This window comes from Salvelinus alpinus, chromosome 27 (genome assembly GCF_045679555.1).
Source record: "Salvelinus alpinus chromosome 27, SLU_Salpinus.1, whole genome shotgun sequence".
Classification (NCBI taxonomy): Eukaryota; Metazoa; Chordata; class Actinopteri; order Salmoniformes; family Salmonidae; genus Salvelinus; species Salvelinus alpinus.
In genome coordinates this window covers 23,743,308-23,767,863 of record NC_092112.1, presented here as the reverse complement: position 1 = coordinate 23,767,863, position 24,556 = coordinate 23,743,308, and the positions used below count along the sequence as shown (strand labels likewise).

The 24,556-nt window shown below is 40.9% G+C and overlaps 1 protein-coding gene and 1 long non-coding RNA gene across 2 annotated transcripts in view; one reads left to right on the top strand and one right to left on the bottom strand.

Moving 5' to 3' along the window:
* LOC139556215 (uncharacterized) overlaps positions 1 to 1,438 on the bottom strand; it is a 31,659-nt gene extending 30,221 nt beyond the window's left edge. Inside the window, exons 1-2 of the long non-coding RNA XR_011671084.1 lie at positions 1,306 to 1,438; positions 103 to 204 (exon numbers count right to left, since the gene is read on the bottom strand). This is a non-coding gene — a long non-coding RNA (uncharacterized lncRNA). The remainder of the gene's footprint in view (positions 1 to 102; positions 205 to 1,305) is intronic.
* LOC139556214 (5'-nucleotidase domain-containing protein 1-like) overlaps positions 1 to 24,556 on the top strand; it is an 89,999-nt gene that overhangs the window by 43,071 nt on the left and 22,372 nt on the right. Inside the window, exons 7-8 of the mRNA XM_071369853.1 lie at positions 3,706 to 3,880; positions 21,137 to 21,234. Of these exons, the coding sequence (XP_071225954.1) occupies positions 3,706 to 3,880; positions 21,137 to 21,234 (273 nt within the window). The remainder of the gene's footprint in view (positions 1 to 3,705; positions 3,881 to 21,136; positions 21,235 to 24,556) is intronic.

The following is a 24,556-nucleotide window of genomic DNA, read 5'->3' as shown; positions in this document are numbered from 1 at the left end:
ATTAATGTAGGGGAAACACTGAGAGCCCTAAGGGCCCTGGTCAAAAGTAGTGCACTACATAGGTAATATGGTCTCATTTAGGATGCAGGCTGGGTGTCTTACTGTAGCAGGGTGACATCCAGAGGGACAACCGGGTCCTTGGCCCTCGGTCCATAGGTTGTCAGGCAGGCCAGGCAGCCACTCTGGCCAGGCTGTTCTGTTTATCTAGAGATGAAATGAAGTGTGAGAAAAACAGTGGAGGCGACAGCAGGGCTGGAGATCACAGCCAGGTGTTTGTTTATTTCCTAAAACTACTGATATTTCAAAAAGAGAAACAAAGTTAATCAGTTTTTGCCTAATGTTTAGGTTATGTAACCTTTCATTAGGACACATTATCATGTCACACTGGGAAGTTGGTTGTGAGACTGATGGGTGCTTTTCTGTATCAGTTTGTTTCTCGTCCAATGCTGACCTCTGCTGTTAAAGTGATGCTAGTTTTGAAAATAGCGCTTATGATCCAAAACTGGTCCTGAATTCCAATTCATACAATATGTTTTGAATTTGTAGGTGGTTAAGATCCCGTTCAATCTGTTTAAGAATGTTAGCATGATGGATAACATGATTAAAACTTCCAGTACAAATCTGTATTTCAAATTAAAATAACAAAAATTACTTTGGCTTTACTAAATAGATAATTTTCTTTGCAATGCATAGCTTGTCATTGATGAAATATTCAAGAGAGTCTCATCTGATATCAGTCTCCCCTCTTCTGCTGAGGTGTATGAATAGGGTTGGACTTGTTCTTGGTAAATGCAATGTTGCTTTTGTACCACATGATGGCAGTATGCTCAAATCTTTTACAGCCTCTAGAAAGTCCTGTTTAGTTTGAAAGTAGAGGGTCCTTAGTGGCGGTTGAAATAAGGTTTATTTTCTTTACAGTATGTTGGAGCTGTAACAGATGTCCTTTATCATGTCACCCTTATATACATGTTGCATATGGAAGCACTTGCAACTCCTACATAGTAAGCTAAGCTACGTAGATGTGAGTCAATGTTTGTGTTTAGCCCTTTGCTAGCTACAGAAGACATTCCCATTGCATACACGGAACGCTATATAGCTATTTATCATTTGCACATGGGCCTCTGGTGAACTGAGCTTGTGAACTGCCTAGGATCAGATCTAGGATCAGCTTTCTCTTCCCCAATCCTAACCTCAACCATTAGTGGGGGAAATGTCTAGGGGCGACTTCGCCCTACTCCCATGCTATGCAGCTAGCTAGCTATTTATCATTTACCCATGCAACTTCTGGTGTCTGTAGCTTATTACCTTTGTTGAGGTAAGGACTCTGGGCTGTTGCCTTGAGAGAAGGAGTGGAAAAGTAGAATAGAAGGGTGAGTGTCTTCTCCTCTCCCTGCTATCTGTAGTGTGTGCACTGTGATGCTCCCTCCCTGAGAGCTCCTCTCCTCCCCTCTCTCTGTGCCAGGATAAACACCTGGCTTGATGAATACACTCCACTCATTTGCACACGGGATGTTTCCCTATGCCTTCTTTTCTCTTACTCGTCAGAAGTGGCACTGCTTTTTTTTCACATATTGGTCACGTTCTTTTGCTCCGGTGCAAATACAACTCTACAAGTCCTGTTTTTAATAAGGCCTGTTTTAATAAGCTTGCTAATGTGTTATTGTTCATTTTAAATTTGGCCTTTGTCTCCTGTTTATATGACAAGCATATCAATTGCATTCCAGTGAGGGTATGGTACTATGCAATATTTTCCCTGGTTTCCTCTTTAAAAAAAACAAGTAGTAGAAAAGCATGTGTTGCTGCTGCAAATAACTCCCTCCCATTATAATGCATTCAGATTGCTTTCGATGCTGCATTTTAGCAGGCTGTTTTCAGTACAGCAGGTTAAGTGGGATATTTTGACTGCCTGTTTTTATAACAGAGATCAGAGGATTGTACCAAATTTAGCCCGGCTGGAGGTGCCTTGGAGCAGCCAGTGGGTCTTTGAAGAACAGGCTGCCCGTACTGCTGTCTGAGTGGGGGTGGGACGTGACCCATTCATCCCCCTAACCTCCTGCTGTTTCCTGTGATATAGCTCAGGGAGTGAGCTGTCCACTCTGTGGTTAATTCTACATAAGTCAGTCTTGTCCTTCAGTCCAGTCAGTGTCACAGGGCACCATCTCATCATCCTGGCCAGACTGAGGATGCATCCCAAATGCCACCCTATTCCCTTTGTAGTACACTACTTTTGACTAAGGCCCAAAGGGTTCTGGTATTAAAAAGGCGCACTTTATAGGGAATAGGGTGCCGTTTGAGTGAGTCTGGGGCTCATTATCCTCTAATGAAAACCATATACTGGTTGAGAGCCTTCTAACTTCAAACAGACAGTCCACTGGTTTAGAAGGGGAGTTGTGCCTGTCTTCTGACCTGGCCTGCCAGGATGGCACACAGCCGTATTGAATAGTATTCATCCACTTGGTTAGGGCTGTCTGCCAGATGACATTTGTAATACGCCAACTGTACATGGAAAATAGAACGACCAGAAGATCATCCTTGGCTAAGCTTACTGACTCACACGTTAATGAGAAAATAGATGTTCTGTGTCCCATGATTGTCTCTCAAATCCATTACAACTCTTCGTGTATAGGACAAGGCTATACTTCTTTGACAGGAACAGCTTTTTGGAAAGAGAGAGGAGTGTGGTCATCATGGAATTCTTGTAATGAAATTGCTTTGTTCTCCATCCAGGGATAGTTACCCTGTGTGTGTATGTGTATATATATTTATTTATATTTGGGGGGGTTGAGTTGGGCTGAAGACATATTTGTTTTGCAAATGGAAAATAAAGTACACTACATGACCAGAAGTATGTGGACAACTGCTCGTCGAACATTCCAAAATCATGGGCATTTAATATGGAGTTTGTTCGAGCTTTACCTAGTTTAACTAGCTTTGCCTAGTTAAATAAAGTTATTGTGCTGACGTTGCTTCCAGAGGCAGTTTGGAACTCGGCAGTGAGTGCTGCAAACGAGGACAGATGAATTTTACACGCTTCAGCGCTCGGCTGTCCCGTTCTGTGAGCTTGTGTGGCCTACCACTTTGCGGCTGAGCCGTTGTTGCTCCTAGACCTTTCCACTTCACGATAAAAGTATTTACAATTGACCAGGGGACCTCCTAGGAGGGCAGAAATTTGATGAACTGACTTTTTGGAAAGGTGTTATCCTATGACTGTGCCACTTTGAAAGTCACTGAGCTCTTCATTAAGGCCATTCTACTGCCAATGTTTGTCTATCGAGATTACGTGGCTGTGTGCTTGATTGTATACACCTGTCAGCAACGGCTGGGGCTGAAATAGCCTAATCCACAGATTTGATGGGGTGTCCACATACTTTTGTGTATCTACAGGTGCAGCTAGGATCATAATTTGATCAATTTCTCACAGGAGGAAAATAATCCTGTAGCAACAGGAAATGTTAGTTATTCTGTGGACTATAATTAATGGACATTTTTCCAGTGGTTGATACATTTTTAGTTAGGGCAAATCAAGTCTGATATTTTAAAGTGTAACCTTTTTTAAACCTTGAATAGGCTACACGTTTGCATTTCATGCAACAGCATGATCAAATGAAGATCCTACATCTGTATTCTACATCTCAAATATTAGCTACTATGCAAGTTATGGGTCTCTAAGTTTAGTAATGGGTGTTTTGTTTGTCTGCCCCTCAGAGGATGCTGGGTGGTACTTTCCCAGTGTGAAGAGGGACCCTGGTCGTTACCTGCAGCCCTGCTCTGAGTCTGTCAAGACCTGGCTGAGGAGCATGAAGAGTGCAGGGAAGGTCCTCCTGCTCATCACCAGCTCCCACAGCGACTACTGCAGGCTCATCTGTGACCAAATCCTGGGGTGAGTTAGTAGTGCACAATATGTCATTTGGGACGCAGATCATAAAACACACCTGATAGGGGCCAGGCACTAACCATATTGGTTTAGCCCCAGTATGTGAGATGGGAGAGCAGAACCAGTCGGGCTAAAGTCAATATTTATTTTATGGTTTTATGATGAGCCACTAATGCAGGGCTACTTAACTCCAGTCCAGAAGGGTCTAACACTTCTGGTTTTCTTCCTCTCCTTCAAATAAGGGACCGTTTTAGACCTGGGACACCAGGTGAGTGCAATTAACTACCAGGTATAAACACAATCCAGAAGTCTTTTCGGCTTTCCAGGACCAGAGTTGAATAGCCCTGCCCTACTGGCTCATCTCTCCCAACCCACATTGCGTACAGCTCTCACATGCCATTACACCTCATTCCTTCAGTCACCAGAGCATCTGCTGACCAGCTAGCAAGTGTCTTCACTGATATTTTCAAACTCTCCCTGACCCAGTCTGTAATACCTACATGTTTCAAGCAGACCACCATCGTCCCTGTGCCCAAGAATGCCAAGGTAACCTGTCTAAATGATTACCGCCCCGTAGCACTCACATATGTAGCCATGAAATGCTTGAAAGGCTGGTCATGGCTCTCATCAATGCCGTCATCCCAGACACCCTGGACCCACTCCAATTCGCATACCAACCAAACAGATCCACAGATGAGGCAATGTCTATTGCACTCCACACTGCCCTCTCCCACCTGGACTAGAGAAACACCTATGTGAGAATGCTTTTCTTTTGACTATATTTCAGCATTCAACACCATAGTGCCCTCCAAGCTCATCACCCCCTCTCAACACCGTGCACTGTCAGCTCTCATTCCCACTCAGCCCAGCAGAAATATAACAGAAGACTAGAGTGAAACTTACAATGGCTGAGCCTGACCATTATGTAGTGGTGCTGTTTGTGCTAGCAGACTCTCCATAGACTCATTATTACTAGCCAGCTGCAGCTGTGGACTGACCTAGACCAGGGGACTGGACTGTGTCAGTATCACTGTTCTCTCTCTCTCTCCAGTGTACACTATGTGGTCTAGGGTTATTATTCTAGCCTAAAACCTCTTACGCATTCGGTCAGGCAGCAAGGGGAAGTCTTGCGGACTGGTGCTGTGGCTGGTCTTGCTGGTGGCAAAGTGTGTTTAATAGAATGCCTTCGTGAAGTGTCTCTGCACATTATCTAAACAGACACAATCACACATCACCAGTATTACTTCACAGTGGAGAACTTGGTCGTGAGTTTTAATCCAACCAATGCCATAGCCTAGCTACAGTAACGTTTGATGCTCATCTGGTAAGTAACCAACCACACATCCAGATAATCTATTATTCTGTCCCACTCTGCTAGTGTAGCTGGCCGTTATGATGGACAGTCAGACTTAGGGGAGAGCGGCTGAAAGTGAACCGTTTGTTCTGGATGCCTGCTAGGTCTTCAGGGACCTCTGTGGCCCAGGCTTTCCCCACAGATAACTGAAGCCAGGAAATTATGCAGGCTGTGTCTTGTCCGTGTGGTGGCTCAGGGATAAGCTTTGCTTTGTTCTGCTGTACGGGTTGGCCTGCATGTGAACCTCCTGTGTGAGGCAACATTTGACTCCACAAGAAACTCAGATTAGTTCCAGTCTGGAGTCTATAAACAATATGCATTTCAACACCTCTCTAATGCATAGACACTCCCCAGTGAAGAATGCCCCCTCGTGATCTGACTTTGGTTTCTGTTGGGAAGAAATAATGTCACCTCTTTTTAAAGCCCATGCTTCTCTCAGGAACACCACAGAGGCGTGCAGGATGTGGACCAGGGACAGACAGCTGTCAGAAGTCGCACAACAAGACCAGGGATGCCAGACAGGCCCCTACGTGCCAAGTGTAGCTAGGTGTCTCCTGGCCTCTCCTGCCGTTGGACACAGCAAGATGAAACCATAGCAGTCTACATTACAGCTTCATTTATACACTCACCGGGGAGTTTATTAGTTACAACACCCCATACACTAAATTGAAGAAGCCGCTCCATTGGGCACTCAATCACCAACACTGGACAATTGAGGAGCGGAAAAAACGTTGCATCATGCTGATGGCAGAGTCAGGATTTGGCGTTAGCAGTCCATGGCACCATCGTGCCTGGTGTCAATGGTACAGGCTAGTGGCGGTGGTGTAATGGTGTGGGGAATGTTTTCCTGTCACACGTTAGATCCCTTGATACCAATTGAGCAACAAAGGTTTCCGACACCTTGTAAAATCAATACCCCAAATAATTCTGGCTGTTCTGGAGGCAAAGGGGGGTCTGACCCAGTACTAGATGGGTGTACCCAATAAACTGGACAGTGAGTATGTTTGCTCTGACTAGTATTTTTAGACCTCCCTGTAATACTTTTTGCTGGCTAGAAATGGATGTATCTATAATGTTATGTCAGGAATATATTTGACTAGCTCCTAATGCTGTAGAATGTGGATTTTCACCAGTGGAGGCTCCTCAGAGGAGGATATGGAGGACCATCCTCCTCAGTGAATTTCAGAAAATGTTTAATATTGAAACATTTTAAAAGTTAGCCTTTTTAGATAAAACTAAATATATTCACTTTACCAAATAATTAAAACATACTGTTTTGCAATGAAGGCCCAGCAGCACTGTAGGGTAGCACAGTGGTGTAGCCAGAGGACAGCTAGCTTGTGTCATCCACTGGGTACATTGACTTCAATACAAAACCTAGGAGGCTCATGGTTCTTACCCCCCTCCATAGACTTACACAGTAATTATGACAACTTCCGGAGGACGTCCTCCAACCTCTCAGAGAATGATTCTAGTACTGAAAGCACTGCAGTGCATAGCATGTGGTGAGTAGTTGACTCAAAGAGAAAGACAATAGTAGAACAAATTAATTTCTTCCAAAATTAAGGAGCAGTGAAAGAGAGCTATATTTCATTGTGTGTGTGTACACAGTACCAGTCAAAAGTTTGGACACCTACTCATTCAAGGGTTTTTCTTAATTTTTTACTATTTTCCACATTGTAGAATAATAGTGAAGACATCAAAACTATGAAATAACACACATGGAAACATGTAGTAAACAAAAAACTGTTAAACAAATCAAAATATATTTGAGATTCTTCAAATAGCCACCCTTTGCCTTGACAGCTTTGCACACACTTGGCATTCTCTCAACCAGCGTCACCTGGAATGCTTTTCCCACATATGCTGAGCACTTGTCGGCTGCTTTTCCTTCACTCCCCGCCCGAGGTCGGGGGATTGTGGAGGCCAGGTCATCTGATGCAGCACTCAATCACTCTCCTTCGTAAAATCGCCCTTACATAGCCTGTAGGTGTGTTAGGTTATTTTCCTGTTGAAAAACAAATGATAGTCCCACTAAGCCAAAACCAGATGGGATGGCGTATCGCCGCAGAATGCTGCGGTAACCATGCTGGTTTAGTGTGCCTTGAATTCTAAATAAATCACAGATCACATCATTATTTGGGATGCAATTTCTGAGGCTGGTAACTCTAATGAACTTATCCTCTGTAGCAGAGGTAACTCTGGATCTTCCATTCCTGTAGTAGTCCTCATGAGAGCCAGTTTCATCACAGCACTTGATGGTTTTTGCGACTGCACTTAAACTTTCAACGTTCTTGAAATGTTCCTTATTGACTGACCTACATGTCTTAAATTAATGATTGGCTGTCATTTCTCTTTGCTTATTTGAGCTGTTCTTGCCATAATATGGACTTGGTCTTTTACCAAATAGGGCTGTCTTCTGTATACCCCCCTACCATGTCACAACACAACTGATTGGCTCAAACGCATTGAGGAAAGAAATTCCACAAATTAACTTTGAAGCCACACCTGTTAATTGAAATGCATTCCAGGTGACTACCTCATTAAGCTGGTTGAGAGAATGACAAGAGTGTGCAAAGCTGTCATCAAGGCAAAGGGTGGCTGTTTGAAGAATCTCAAATATGAAATATATTTTGATTTAACACTTTTGTGGTTACTACATGATTCCATAGGTGTTATTTCATAGTTTTAATGTCTTTACTATTATTCTTCAACGTAGAAAATAGTAAAAATAAAGAAAAACCTTTGAATGATTAGGTGTTCTAAAACTTTTGTATACAGTACATGTCAAAAGTTTGTACACACCTACTCATTCAAGGGTTTTTCTTTATTTTTACTATTTTCTACATTGTTGAAAATTATTTTTCCATCTTCAACATAGAAATGCTACCAAAATGTTTTATTGAAACTTGTTACAAATGATGGAGTCACGCATGATTCACCGGACAATATTTTGAAAGAGGAAGTAAAGTTCTTTAAGAATATGTTTTCATTTCAGTCTCCTCCATCTCCACTAACTGAAGCTAATTGTATGGATTTTTTCCCTATTAATAATGAAACATTTACATCTACAGAAAGACTCATGTGAAGGCCAAATTACAGAGGAGGAACTTGATGCAATTAAAGCCTTTAAGTCTGGGGAAACTCCAGGGCTGGATGTCATACCAGTGAAAGTATACCAAACTTTTTTTTATATACTCCTAGGACCATTATTAGCATGTTTTAAACACTCCTTTATAAACAGTAGATTATCGGACACGCAACAAGGTCTGATTTCATTATTACTGAAACAGGATCCAAGTGGTATATATAAAGATCCAGTCCATTTAAAAAAAACTGGAGGCCTCTTACACTTCAGTGTTGTGATGCAAATTTCTAGCTAAATGTTTGGCGCATAGAATTTAAAAGGTATTGTCAGATATTATTCATCCTAATCAGACAGGTTTTTTACATGGACGATACATTGGCGATAATATAAGACAAGTACTGGAAACTGGAAATAGAATACTATGAAATATCGTGGAAACCAGGCCTGGTTATCATGGCTGATTTTGAAAAGGCTTTTGATAAAGTACGACTGGAGTTGACATATAAATGCCTAGAATATTTCCATTTTGGAGAATCTCTTATAAAATGGGTTAAAGTTATGTACAGTAACCCTAGGTGTAAAATACTAAATAATGGTTACATCTCAGAAAGTTTTAAATAACTGCAGTTATTTGTTTTTAAGTATTATTTCTTACATTGTCACCCCAGAATATCTCAAGTGTTATTACATACAGCAGGGAAGAACTATTGGATATAAAAGCGATGTCAACTTACCATCATTACGAACAGGAATACGGCAAATCTGACCATGACTCCATTTTGTTGCTCCCAGCTTATAGACAGAAACTAAAACAGGAAACGGATAGCCTCAGACAATAACATTGATGTATACGCTGACTCGGTGAGCGAGTTTATTAGCAAGTTGATCGGAGATGTAGTACCCACTGTGACTATTAAAACCTTTCCTAACCAGAAACTGTGGATTGATGGCAGCATTCACGCAAAACTGAAAGTGCGAACCACCGCCTTTAATTATGGCAAGGCAACTGGAAACATAACCGAATACAAACAGTGCAGCTATTCCTTTCGCAAGGCAATCAAACAAGCAAAGCGTCAGTATAGAGACAAAGTAGTCACAATTCAACTGCTCAAACACAAGACGCATGTGGCAGGGTCTACAGTCAATCACGGATTACAAAAAGAAAACCAGCCCCGTCGTGGACATTGACGTCCTGCTCCCAGACAAATTAAACAACTTCTTTGCTCACTTTGAGGATAATACAGTGCCACTGACACGGCCCGCTACCAAAGCCTGTGGGCTCTCCTTCTCCGTGGCCAACGTGAGTAAAACATTCAAACGTGTTAACCCTCGCAAGGCTGCCGGCTCAGACGGCATTAATAGCCGCATCCTCAGAGCATGCGCAGACCAGCTGGCTGGTGTGTTTACAGACATATTCAATCAATCCCTATCCCAGTCTGCTGTCCCCACATGCTTCAAGATGGCCACCATTGTTCCTGTTCCCAAGAAAGCTAAGGTAACTGAACTAAATGACTATCGCCCCGTAGCATTCACTTCTGTCATCATGAAGTGCTTTGAGAGACTAGTCAAAGATCATATCACCTCCACCTACCTGATACCCTAGACCCACTTCAATTTGCTTACCTTCCCAATAGGTCACTGGCGATGCAATCGCCTGCACACTGCCCTATCCCATCTGGACAAGAGGAATACCTATGTAAGAATGCTGTTCATTGACTAGAGCTCAGCATTTAACACCATAGTACCCTCCAAACTCGTCATTAAGCTCGAGACCCTGGGTCTCGACTAGAGGTCGACCGATTAATCGGAATGGCCGATTTTAATTAGGGCCAATTTCAAGTTTTCATAACAATCGATAATCGGCATTTGTGGACACATTAAACTTATCTTAGAAAAAACAATCAATCTTAACAATCACTAGTTAACTACACATGGTTGATGATATTACTAGTTTATCTAGCTTGTCCTGCGATGCATATAATCGATGCGGTGCCTGTTCATTTATCATCGAATCACAGCCTACTTAACGGGTGATGATTTAACAAGCAAATTCATGAAAAAAGCACTGTCGTTGCACCAATGTGTACCTAACCATAAACATCAATGCCTTTCTTAATTAAAATCAATACACATGTGTATATATTTTGAAACCTGCATATTAAGTTAATATTGCCTGCTAACATGAATTTATTTTAACTTGGGAAATTGTCACTTCTCTTGCATTCTGTGCAAGCAGAGTCAGGGTATATGCAGCAGTTTGGGCCGCCTGGCTTGTAGCGAACTGTGTGAAGACCATTTCTTCCTAACAAAGACCGTAATTAATTTGCCAGAATTGTACATAATTATGACATAACATTGAAGGTTGTGCAATGTAACAGCAGTATTACATTACAGGGATGCCACCCATTAGATAAAATACAGAACGGTTACGTATTTCACTGAAAGAATAAACGTTTTGTTTTCGAAATGATAGTTTTCGGATTTGACCGTATTAACGATCTAAGGCTCGTATTTCTGTGTGTTATTATAATTAAGTCTATGATTTGATATTTGATAGAGCAGTCTGACTGAGCGGTGGTAGGCAGCAGCAGGCTCGTAGCATTCATTCAAACAGCACTTTCATGCATTTGCCAGCAGCTCTTCGCTGTGCTTCAAGCATTGCGCTGTTTATGACTTCAAGCCTATCAACTCCCGAGATTAGGCTGGCAATACTATAGTGCCTATAAGAACATCCAATAGTCAAAGGTAAATGAAATAGAAATGGTATAGAGAGAAATAGTCCTATAATTCCTATAATAACTACAACTTAAAACTTCTTACCTGGGAAAATTAAAGACTCATGTTAAAAGGAACCACCAGCTTTCATATGTTCTCATGTTCTGAGCAAGGAACTTAAACGTTAGCTCTCTTACATGGCACATATTGCACTTTTACTTTCTTCTCCAACACTTTGTTTTTGCATTATTTAAACCAAATTGAACATGTTTCATTATTTATTTGAGACTAAATTGATTCTGTTGTATTATATTAAGTTAAAATAAGAGTGATCATTCAGTATTGTTGTAATTGTCATTATTACAAATATATATATAAAAATCAGGCGATTAATCGGTATCAGATTTTTTTGGTCCTTCAATAATCGGTATCGGAAAAATCATAATCGGTCGACCTCTAGTCTCGACCCCGCCCTGTGCAACTGAGTCCTGAACTTTCTGACAGGATGCTCCCAGGTGGGGATGGTAGGAAACAACATCTCCACCCCGCTGATCCTCAGCACTGGGGCCCCACAAGGGTGCGTTCTCAGCCCGCTTCCAAGTTAATCATCAAGTTTGCAGACGACACTACAGTGGTAGGCTTGATTACCAACAACGACGAGACGGTCTACAGGGAGGAGGTGATAGCCCTCGGAGTGTGGTGTCAGGAAAATAACCTCTTACTCAACGTCAACAAAACAAAGGAGATGATCGTGGACTTCAGGAAACAGCAGACGCTAACGTCCCACTTGGCCAAAAGCCAGTAAGTCACAGAAAAAGACAGCCATTTTTCCGGCCAAAGAGAGCAGTAACAAAAAGCAGAAATAGAGATAAAATTAATCACTAACCTTTGATGATCTTCAACAGATGACACTCATAGGACTTCATGTTACACAATACATGTATGTTTTGTTCAGTAAAGTTCATATTTAGATCCAAAAATCTGAGTTTAGGCGGGATCTACTGTCTCACTTGGCCAAAAGTCAGAGAAAATGCAGAGCGCCAAATTCAAATAAATTACTATAAAAATCAAACTTTCATTAAATCACACATGAAAGATACCAAATTAAAGCTACACTTGTTGTGAATCCAGCCAACATGTCAAAATAGGCTTTTCGGCGAAAGCAAACAAATCTATTATCTGAGGATAGCAACAGAGTAAACAAGCATATTTCAACCCTGCAGGCGCGACACAAAACGCAGAAATAAAAATATAATTCATGCCTTACCTTTGACGAGCTTCTGTTGTTGGCACTCCAATATGTCCCATAAACATCACAAATGGTCCTTTTGTTCGATTAATTCCGTCGATATATATCCAAAATGTCCATTTATTTGGCGCGTTTGATCCAGAAAAACACCGGTTCCAACTTGTGCAACGTGACTACAAATTATCTCAAAAGTTACCTGTAAACTTTGCCAAAACATTTCAAACTACTTTTGTAATACAACTTTAGGTATTTTTTTATGTAAATAATCGATAAAATTGAAGACTGGATGATCTTTGTTCAATACAGGATTAAAACAAACTGTAGCTAGCTTTCTGGTCACGCGCCTCTAACAAACAGTACACTTCGTGACCCTCGTTCAATATGGCCGTACTTCATTACACAAAGGAAAAAACCTCAACCAATTTCTAAAGACTGACATCCAGTGGAAGCGGTAGGAACTGTAAGAAGGTCCCTTAGAAATCTGGATTCCCAATGAAAACCCATTGAAAAGAGAGTGACCTCAAAAACAAAAAAATCGGAATGGTTTGTCCTCGGGGTTTCGCCTGCTAAATAAGTTCTGTTATACTCACAGACATGATTCAAACAGTTTTTTAGAAACTTCAGAGTGTTTTCTATCCAAATCTACTAATAATATGCATATCTTATCTTCTGGGGATGAGTAGCTGGCAGTTGAATTTTGGTATGCTTTTCATCCAAACGTGAAATTGCTGCCCCCTATCCTAGAGAAGTTAAACAAGCCTAAGAAAGTTGGTTGCAATTTCAGTTTAATCCACCTGAAAAGACAGAACAAATAATACAACAAATATACTAATTGATTAAAAAAAACTGATTTTTTGATTAACATAAAAAATAAAAAAAAGTTTAATTTTTGTAAGTGATATCATAAATAGGACCGATGGCATTATGTCACACATGCAGCTAACACAGACATTAGGAAATGTCTGCTCTACCAAAAATTACAACCAATTAATTGCAGCATTACCACAAAAGAGGCAAGTAGAAGGGGAAAAAAGTAAGGAACTTGTCTGTTGGCCCTGCAATAATGACCAAAAATGGTTAAAGAAAATTGTGATGAATAAAAATATATTACAATTTCATTTAAGGCCAAAAAATTGACAGCTGTGCCATATGAATTGCAAAATAGTTGGGAAGAGATTTTCGATGTACAGATTCCATGGCACATGGTTTATGAATTGACACACAAAACGACGCCTGATTCAAAACTTTGAATTTTTCAATTTAAATGATTATACAAAATTCTTGCAACCAATACAATGTTATATATATATGGCGGATACAATCTTACCAGCTCTGCAGATTTTGCTGCGAGGAGGCAGTCATTAGATCATTTATTTTGGTACTGTCCATATGTAGCTCGTTTTTGGTCACAGGTTCAGGAATGGCTGAAGAATTGCAACATTTTCCTAGAACTAATGCTGCATATAGCAATACTGGTAGATAGGGCTGGGCGATATGGCCATAATCTCATATCCCAATATAGGTCATTTCATATCCCGATAACGATACATATCACGATATATTTTCTGTAAATTCCATTTATAAATAGTTTATATAAAATGACCACATGTAAAGGCCTATTTCTTATTACATTTTGAATTATACTCAACAAATAAAAAGGTTCTTACTCATATTTGATTATTTATTTTATTTAGAACCTGTACAAATTTTCAATTAAGCATGTAAGAAAATATAAAATATGAATGTATAAAATCTAAAAAGGAAAATAAAAAACACTTCAACTATAGTTGCAAACAAAATAAATATAGGGTTAAAATATATACATCTTTTTGGGGGCTTGCCTGTTTTGCATGTCATTTTGGCATTAATACGTGTCACATATCAATTTGCATTTAGTACCTTGGGTCAAGTGTGAGCACCATCTCACGAAACCCTTGTTTCTGGACCGTGTAAATTGGGGCCATGTCTTTGCAGATGTAAGTTGTAAGGGCATCTGTTATCTCCTTCCATCTTAGTGATTCTTTGCCATATGGTGTGCCGCAGACAAAAAGCCTCTTGCAACGTCTGAGTCGGGGGTTTGTTTTGAGCACTCGACTGTACTTTTTGGGGTCTCATTCGTAGACTCTCTCCGTACTGTTTCACATGATTCTTGCGTAGGTGGTAAAATAGGTTAGTGGTGTTTGTGGTGTTTGAGCCTGTTGTTGGTACCTGCCTGCGGCATATTTTGAAGTGGACAGTTTTCTGGTCCGTGTCAGACTTTTCATACCCAAACCACATGCATGCAACCGAAGTTGCCCCTCTTAGGTACGAGCTCAGTGTCTCCGTGCTCTGTGTCATGTTCACTCTCTTCCATGTTTGTTTGTGTTGCAAATTTCCTTTCAAACGGCACGTGTTGAAGAACTCAAAGCGTCGTCCAATTGACAAAAAATATTGCCGTAAAGAGTGTGATTTGCAACACAACAAAATAAATGATAGAGCACAATATGAAACGGTAGATGTTTTTCTATCGTCAAACGATATATATCTTCATATCGCCCAGCGCTACTGGGTGATTTGAAAAGTCATAGTCAATCGATCAATAATATAATAATTATTTTGGCAAAAATGTTTATCTTTAATTTACAATCTGTAGAATCTGAAAATAGAAAGTACTTTTGCGATGCATGACAGCACATTTGAAAAATATATGGCAAATAGAAATCCAAAATGGATGGTGTTAAGAGATAGATGGGAGGGGTTGAATGGAGCTGAAGGGTGGAACTAATAACAACAAGATAACCAATGTAAAACATACGGGGTCTGTAAAATGTATATAGGTTCAGAAATGTTGTAAAATAGCAGTTACAAATAGAAATCAAACTGGATGGACATCAGAAATAGAGGAAGGACTAAAAACAAACGAAATCTAACTATTGTAAAATAGATTGTCTTTAAAATGTGTATAGTATGTATAAACTGAAGGTAGAAGCCTAAGTGTTATGGTTTATTAGTTTACTCCAATTGGGGGAAGGGTGGTAGGGTTTGCGGGGAATAATAAAGGTACAGTGCCTTGCAAAAGTATTCATCCCCCTTGGCGTTTTTTCTATTTTGTTGCATTACTACCTGTAATTTAAATTGATTTTTATTTGGATTTCATGTAATGGACATACACAAAATAGTCCAAATTGGTGAAGTGAAATGGAAAAAAATAACTTGTTTAAAAAAATATATATATTAAAAACAGAAAAGTGGTGCGTGCATATAAGTGCATCACTGTACGTACATACCCCAACCAGAAGCCATGGATTACAGGCAACATTCGCACTGAGCTAAAGGGTAGAGCTGCCGCTTTCAAGGTGCGGGACTCTAAACCGGAAGATTACAAGAAATCCTGCTATGCCCTGCGAGAAACTATCAAACAGGCAAAGCATCAATACAGGGCTAAGATTGAATCATACTACACCGGCTCTGACGCTCGTCTTATATGGCAGGGCTTGCAAACTATTACAGACTACAAAGGGAAGCACAGCCGCGAGCTGCCCAGTGACACGAGCCTACCAGACCAGCTAAATCACTTCTCTGCTCGCTTCGAGGCAAGCAACACTGAGTCATGCATGAGAGCATCAGCTGTTCCGGACGACTGTGTGATCACGCTCTCCGTAGCCGACGTGAGTAAGACCTTTAAACAGGTCAACATACACAAGGCTGCGGGGCCAGACGGATTACCAGGACGTGTGCTCCGGGCATGTGCTGACCAACTGGCAGGTGTCTTCACTGACATTATCAACATGTCCCTGATTGAGTCTGTTATACCAACATGTTTCAAGCAGACCACCATAGTACCTATGTCCAAGAACACAAAGGCAACCTGCCTAAATGACTACAGACCTGTAGCACTCACGTCCGTAGCCATGAAGTGCTTTGAAAGGCTGTTAATGGCTCACATCAACACCATTATCCCAGAAACCCTAGACCCACTCCAATTTGCATACCCCCCAAACAGATCCACAGATGATCCAATCTCTATTGCACTCCACACTGCCCTTTCCTGTCTGAACAAAAGGAACACCTATGTGAGAATGCTATTCATTGACTACAGCTCAGCGTTCAACACCATAGTACCCTCAAAGCTCATCACTAAGCTAAGGAACCTGGGACTTAACACCTCCCTCTGCAACTGGATCCTGGACTTCCTGATGGGCCGCACCCAGGTGGTGAGGGTAGGTAGCAACACATCTGCCATGCTGATCCTCAACACTGGAGCTCCCAGGGGTGCGTGCTCAGTCCCCTCCTGTACTCGCTGTTCACCCACGACTGCATGGCCAGGCACGACTCCAACACCATCATTAAGTTTGCAGACGACACACAGTGGTAGGCCTGATCACCGACAACGACGAGACTTTCTATAGGGAGGAGGTCAGAGACCTGGCCAGGTGGTGCCATAATAACAACCTATCCCTCAACGTAACCAAGACTAAGGAGATGATTGTGGACTACAGGAAAAGGAGGACCGAGCACGCCCCCATTCTCATTGACGGGGCTGTAATGGAGCAGGTTGAGAGCTTCAAGTTCCTTGGTGTCCACATCAACAACAAACTAGAATGGTCCAAACACACCAAGACAGTCGTGAAGAGGGCACGACAAAGCCTATTCCCCCCCCCCCCCAGGAAACTAAAAAGATTTGGCATGGGTCCTGAGATCCTCAAAAGGTTCTACAGCTGCAACATCGAGAGCATCCTGACCGTTTGCATCACTGCCTGGTACGGCAATTGCTCGGCCTCCGACCGCAAGGCACTACAGAGGGTAGTGCGTACGGCCCAGTATATCACTGGGGCTAAGCTGCCTGCCATCCAGGACCTCTACACCAGGCGGTGTCAGAGGAAGGCCCTAAAAATGGCCAAAGACCCCAGCCACCCCAGTCATAGACTGTTATCTCTACTACCACATGGCAAGCGGTACCGGAGTGCCAAGTCTAGGACAAAAAGGCTTCTCAACAGTTTTTACCCCCAAGCCATAAGACTCCTGAACAGGTAATCAAATGGCTACCCGGACTATTTGCATTGTGTGTCCAACCCCTCTTTTACGCTGCTGCTACTCTCTGTTTATCATATATGCATAGTCACTTTAACTATACATTCATGTACATACTACCTCAATCAGCCTGACTAACCGGTGTCTGTATATAGCCTCGCTGCTGTATATAGCCTCGCTACTGTTATTTTTCACTGTCTTTTTACTGTTGTTTTATTTCTTTACTTACCTATTGTTCACCTAATACCTTTTTTTGCACTATTGGTTAGGGCCTGTAAGTAAGCATTTCACTGTAAGGTCTACACATGTTGTTTTCGGCGCACGTGACAAATAAACTTTGATTTGATATGTATTCACCCTCTTTGCTATGAAGCCTCTAAATAAGATCTGGTGCAACCAATTACCTTCAGAAATCACATATTTAGTTTATTAAAGTCCACCTGTGTGCAATCTAAGTGTCACATGATCTGTCACATGATCTCAGTATATATACACCTGTTCTGAAAGGCCCCAGAGTCTGTAACACCACTAAGCAAGCGGCACCACCAAGCAAGCGGCACCATGAAGACAAAGGAGCTCTCCAAACAGGTCAGGGACAAAGTTGTGGAAAAGTACAGATCAGAGTTGGGTTATAAAAAAAATATCAGAAACTTTGAACCTCCCACGGAGCACCATTTAAATCCATTATAAAAAAATGGAAAGAATATGGCACCACAACAAACCTGACAAGAGAGGGCCGCACACCAAAACTCACGGACCAGGCAAGGAGGGCATTAATCAGAAAGGCAACAAAGAGACCAAAGATAAGCCTGAAGGACCTGCAAAACTCCACAGCAGAGATTGGAGTATCTGTCCATAGGACCACTTTAAGCCATACACTCCACAGATCTGGGCTTCACAGAAGTGGCCAGAAAAATGCCATTGCTTAAAGTGTTCACCAAAAGTCATGTGGGATAGTCACCAAACATATGGAAGAAGGTACTCTGGTCAGATGAGACTAAAATGTAGCTTTTTGGCCATCAAGGAAAACGCTATGTCTGGCGCAAACCCAACACCTCTCATCACCCCAAGAACACCATCCCCACAGTGAAGCATGGTGACGTTTTTAATCGGCAGGGACTGGGAAACTGGTCAGAATTGAAGGAATGCTGGATGGCGCTGAATACAGAGAAATAATTGAGGGAAACCTGTTTGTCTTCCAGAGATTTGAGACTGGGACGGAGGTTCACCTTCCAGCAGTACAATGACCCTAAGCATACTGCTAAAGCAACAATCGAGTGGTTTAAAGGGAAACATTTAAATGTCTTGGAATAGCCTAGTCAAAGCCCAGACCTCAGTCTTATTGAGAATCTGTGGTATGACTTAAAGATTGCTGTACACCAGCGGAACCCATCCAACTTGAAGGAGCTGGAGCTGTTTTGCCTTGAAGAAAGGGCAAAATCCCAGTGGCGAGATGTGCCAAGCTTATAGAGACATACCCCAAGAGACTTGCAGCTGTAATTGCTGCAAAAGGTGGCTCTACAAAGTATTGACTTTGGGCGGGTGAATAATTATGCACGCTCAAGTTTTCAGTTTTTTTTGTCTTATTTCTTGTTTGTTTCACAATAAAAAATATTTTGCATCTTCAAAGTGCAATGTTGTGTAAATCAAATGATACAATCCCCCCCAAAAATCTATTTTAATTCCAAGTTGTAAGGCAACAAAACAGGAAAAATGTCAAGTGGGTTGAATACTTTCACGAGCCACTGTATATTCTAAAGAAAGTGTGTATATGTATGCATGTACACTGCTGTTCAAAAGTTTGGGGTCACTTAGAAATGTCCTTGTTTTTGAAAGAAAAGCACATTATTAGTCCATTTTAAAATACCATCAAATTGATCAGAAATACAGTGTAGACATTGTTAATGTTGTAAATGACTATTATAGCTGGAAACGGCAGATTTTTAATGGAATATCTACATAGACGTACATAGGCCCATTATCAGCAACCATCACTCCTGTGTTCCAATGGCAGGTTGTGTTAGCTAATCTAAGTTTATCATTTTAAAAGGCTAATTGAGTATTAGTAAACCATTTTGCAATTATGTTAACACAGCTGAAAACTGTTGTCCTGATTTAAAGAAGCAATACAACTGGTCTTCTTTAGACGAGTTGAGTATCTGGAGCATCAACATTTGTGGGTTCGATTACAGGCTCAAAATGGCCAGAAACAAAGTACTTTCTTCTGAAAATCGTCAGTCTGTTCTTGTTCTGAGAAATAAAGGCTATTCCATGCGAGAAATTGCCAAGAAACTGAAGATCTTGTACAACACAGACACCTCACAAGTCCTCAACTGGCAGCTTCATTAAATAGTACCCGCAAAACACCCGTCTCAACGTCAACAGTGAAGAGGCGACTCCGGGATGCTGGCCTTCAAGGCAGAGTTCCTCTGTCCAGTGTCTGTGTTCTTTTGCCCATCTTAATATTTTATTTTTATTGGCCAGTTTGAGGTATGGCTTTTTCTTTGCAACTCTGCCTAGAAGCCCAGCATCATGGAGTCGCCTCTTCACTATTGACATTGAGACTGGTGTTTTGCGGGTACTATTTAATGAAGCTGCCAGGGTGTATGACTCTGAGACGGATGAGGTCCTGCATGCCCATGACCTAGCTTTAGAATTGTGAGTTTTATATCAAAAGGCAGTGCTCTGAATGATCCTGGGCCTCCACTCAGGGTAGGTACTGTATCTGCCCACGTAGGGCTGCAGTTAGAGGTCTCTCTCATAGTGTAATCCCAGTCAGCTCTAGCCAGGTCAGAGAACAGCAAACACCAGTCCACCCACCCACATGGCTCTGCTCTGGAGAGGAGGTCCAGGTAAACTCCTGGAGACAGGATGCAACCCTGGTCTGAATGTCTGCTAGTGCTTGGAGCATGATGCTAACACTAAGCCAGTGTTAATAATTACCATGCGTGTATGTGTGTATGTCTTTTTTGGCTGTTGTATGTCTTTTTTGGCCTGAGTTTGTTTCTCTCAAAAAATGTTTATTGTTCCTTAACCGCTACAGGATTGATGGGTCCCACTCAGGACAGCCGAGCTTACGTAGGCTCATGCAATTAGCATGAGGTTGTAAGTAACAAGAACATTTCCAGGACATAGACATATCTGATATTGGCAGAAAGCTTAAATTCTTGTTAATCTAACTGCACTGTCCAATTTACAGTAGCTATTACAGTGAAAGAATGCCATGCTATTGTTTGAGGAGAGTGCACAGTTATGAATTTTATTAATAGTTATTTAACCAATTAGGCACATTTGGTCTTGTCTTGATACAATATTTTGAACAGAAATACAATGGTTCATTGGATCAGTCTAAAACATTGCACATACACTGCTGCCATCTAGTGGCCAAAATCTAAATTGTGCCTGGGCTGGAATAATACATTATGGCTTTTCTCTTGCATTTCAAAGATGATGGTACAAAAAAACATGTTTTTTTCTTTGTATTGTCCTACATGCATTTCACATTTCCACAAACTTCAAAGTGTTTCCTTTCAAATGGTATCAAAAATATGCATATTCTTGCTTCAGGTCCTGAGCTACAGGCAGTTAGATTTGGGTATGTCATTTTAGGCGAAAATTTAAAAAAAAGGGTCCGATCCTTAAGAGGTTCCTTAACATTTTCCTCATGCTCTTTTCATAAATACACTGTTTATGGTTCATGTTTTTCATCAACTCGCCAATGTTTAGTTCAAGTAAGTGTTTTTGTGTGCAACACAAATCCAGTTGGATGGCGGCCAGGTTTTGATCTCACAGTATTTGCTGATGTATTTTCATAATCAGGGGTTTGTTTCTCACTGGCTGTTGCAGGAAGGACTGGGAGGAGCTGTTTGACATCATCATCACCAACGCCTTGAAGCCTGGGTTCTTCTCACTGGTGCCCCAACAGAGGCCATTCAGGACCCTGGGTGAGTACCTGCTTCCCTGCCTGTCTGTATGTCTGCCTGTCCATACAGGATCCCACTTCCCAGAAAACCATCAGTACCCTACGTACAGTACACTCCACCAACAGTAAGCACTGTAGATCAGCTTTCTGCCAACATCAAAAAGAACATTACAGGGCTGTGGACTTTATAGCCTAATGGAATCTCATGATGGTGATTACTGCAAATTATTTCCTTTTTTAGGATGAGAAAAGCACTACTAGTGGAGTTGTCTTCCAGAAGATAAAACCCAAGCGTCAAATCAAATCTCTTCTGAAACCAGTAAGATAAACTAGCATCAAGACAGGTGGTGACCATCACACCACCTCTACTTGCAGACATAGTAGGGTTTAAACTAGGTTCATATTAGCTGTCAGTATTTCTAATTTGATCTGTTATCCACACGTGATCGTAGTTTTCCTGCTCAGGCAGCTGATATTTAATCACGGTCGGTTCCTAAAGGTGTGCACAAACTCTGGAATGCTCCCCCATCTGGACTGCGTTCCTGCCAGGAATGGATGCGGTATGTATGAAACAATGACCCAGTCACTCAAATATTCATACCTCCTCCAGCCCTCGCAACGTTGGCAGATATAGCCACAGTCAGTGACTGCTGCTATTCCATACTATAGCAGAGATATTGGGAGAGATCTTATTCCATAATGTAGCAGAGATACTGTATGCCTTGGGGCTTTTTTGGATACAGCATCACTGTCACTTATTTTGCCTCAGTTATTATGTTCTAATGATGTTGCTGTATTTGCCTGTCAAGTTGATCAGATAAAGAACTGACAAGTTCAGCTCAAAGCTAAGCTAGTTGACTATCAGCAGGTTGCTATCATGTCAGCACAACAGTTTTATGTCCATCAATATTCAACAAGTTATCGATAATTCAAATCTCACTAATTCTGTACTTACCGAAAAAATGTAAAACCCCATTTTAGATTTTTTTCAACATGAGCTTCAAGTTGATGGACTGGGTCACATACTGTAAGTCAATGGGCTCTAGTCTTATACAGGACATAATAACATTATCTACTCCTTAAAAACTTCTTATGGCTGCAATCCCGGTAACGTGATGATATGACAACAGCCAGTGAAAGTGCAGGGCGCCAAATTCAAAACAACAGAAATCTCATAATTAAAATTCCTCAGACATGTGTCTTATACCGTTTTAAAGGTAATCTTGTTGTTAATCCCACCACATTGTCCGATTTCAAATATGCTTTTCAGCGAAGCACCACAAACGATTATGTTAGGTCACCACCAAGCCACAGAATAGGCACAGCCATTTTCCCAGCCAAAGATAGCAGTCACAAAAAGCACAAATAGAGATACAATTAATCACTAACCTTTGATGATCATTATCAGATGACACTCATAGGACTTCATGTTACACAATACATGTATGTTTTGTTTGATAAAGTTCATATTTATATAAAAAAATCTGAGTTTACATTGGCGTGTTACGTTCACTAGTTCCAAAAACATCCAGTGATAGTGCATAGCCACATCTATTCAACAGAAATACTCATCATAAATGTAGATGATAATACAAGTTATACACATGGAATTATAGATATACCTCTCCTTAACTTCTACTTGGTCACCATCCGGGAGCATCCTCATCAGTAAAAAAGCTGACTAGCATAGCCTAGCATAGCGCCACAAGAAAAATACTAGCATATAAATATCATGAAATCACAAGTCCAAGACACCAAATGAAAGATACACATCTTGTGAATCCAGCCATCATTCCCGATTTTTAAAATGTTTTACAGCGAAAACACAATATGTATTTCTATTAGCTAACCACAATAGCAAAAGACTCAACTGCATATTTTCACCATTTTTTTACCGCATAGGTAGCTATCACAAAACCGACCAAATAGAGATATAATTAGTCACTAACCAAGAAACAACTTCATCAGATGACAGTCTTATAACATGTTGTACAATAAATCTATGTTTTGTTCGAAAATGTGCATATTTGAGGTATAAATCATAGTTTTACATTGCAGCTACCATAAACAATATCACCAAAGCAGCCGGAATAATTACAGAGATCAACGTGAAATACCTAAATACTCATCATAAAACATTTATGAAAAATACATGGCGTACAGCAAATGAAAGATAAACATCTTGTGAATCCAGCCAATATTTCAGATTTTTTAAGTGTTTTACAGCGAAAACACAATATAGCATTATATTAGCTTACCACAATAGCCAACCACACAAACGCATTTATCAGCAGCAAAATGTAGCGATTGCAAAAACCAGCAAAAGATATTAAATTATTCACTAACCTTGACAAACTTCATCAGATGACAGTCCTATAACATCATGTTACACAATACATATATGTTTTGTTCGAAAATGTGCATATTTAGAGCTACAAATCCTGGTTTTACAATGTGAATACGTAGCCAAACTGCACAAAATTGTCCGGAGATATTTTGGACAGTCACCTAATCTAATCAAAGAACTCATCATAAACTTTACTAAAAAATACATGTTGTACAGCAAATGAAAGATACACTAGTTCTTAATGCAATCGCCGTGTTAGATTTTTTAAAATAACTTTAGTGCGACATACAGCTTACGTTATAGCGAGACAGCGCCTGCAATGAGGGCGGAAAATAGAACTAAACATTTTCCACAGAAATACGAAATAACATCATAAATGGTTCCTACTTTTGCTGAGCTTCCATCAGAATCTTGTACAAGGAGTCCTTTGTCCAGAATAAATCGTTGTTTGGTTTTAGAATGTCCTCTTCGCCTGTCGAATTAGCAACCATGGCTAGCCATGTGGCGCAAACGTGCCCAACTTCACCTCACGCAAAGAAAAGAAAATTCCAAAACTCGCAATTAACGTTCAATAAACTGATACAACTCGGTTGGAAAAAACTACTTTATGATGTTTTTATCACATCTATCAAATAAAATCAGAGCCGGAGATATCTACCGTGTATACCGAAAGCTTTTCAGAAGGCAATCTGGGGTTCCTTCTCGCGCCTTCGAAGACAATGAAATTTCCAGTCACGTCATTCCAAAAGCTCTTGTTCGGCCTCAGATCAAGCTAGACACCCCATTCCACCTCCCACTGCCTGTTGACATTTGTGGAAGGCGTATGAAGTGCATGTATATCCATAGATTTCAAGCAAATTAATAGGAAGGCCCTGGAACAGAGCCTCGATTTCAGATTTTTCACTTCCTGTCAGGAAGTTTGCTGCAAAATGAGTTCTGTTTTACTCACAGATATAATTCAAACGGTTTTAGAAACTTGAGAGTGTTTTCTATCCAA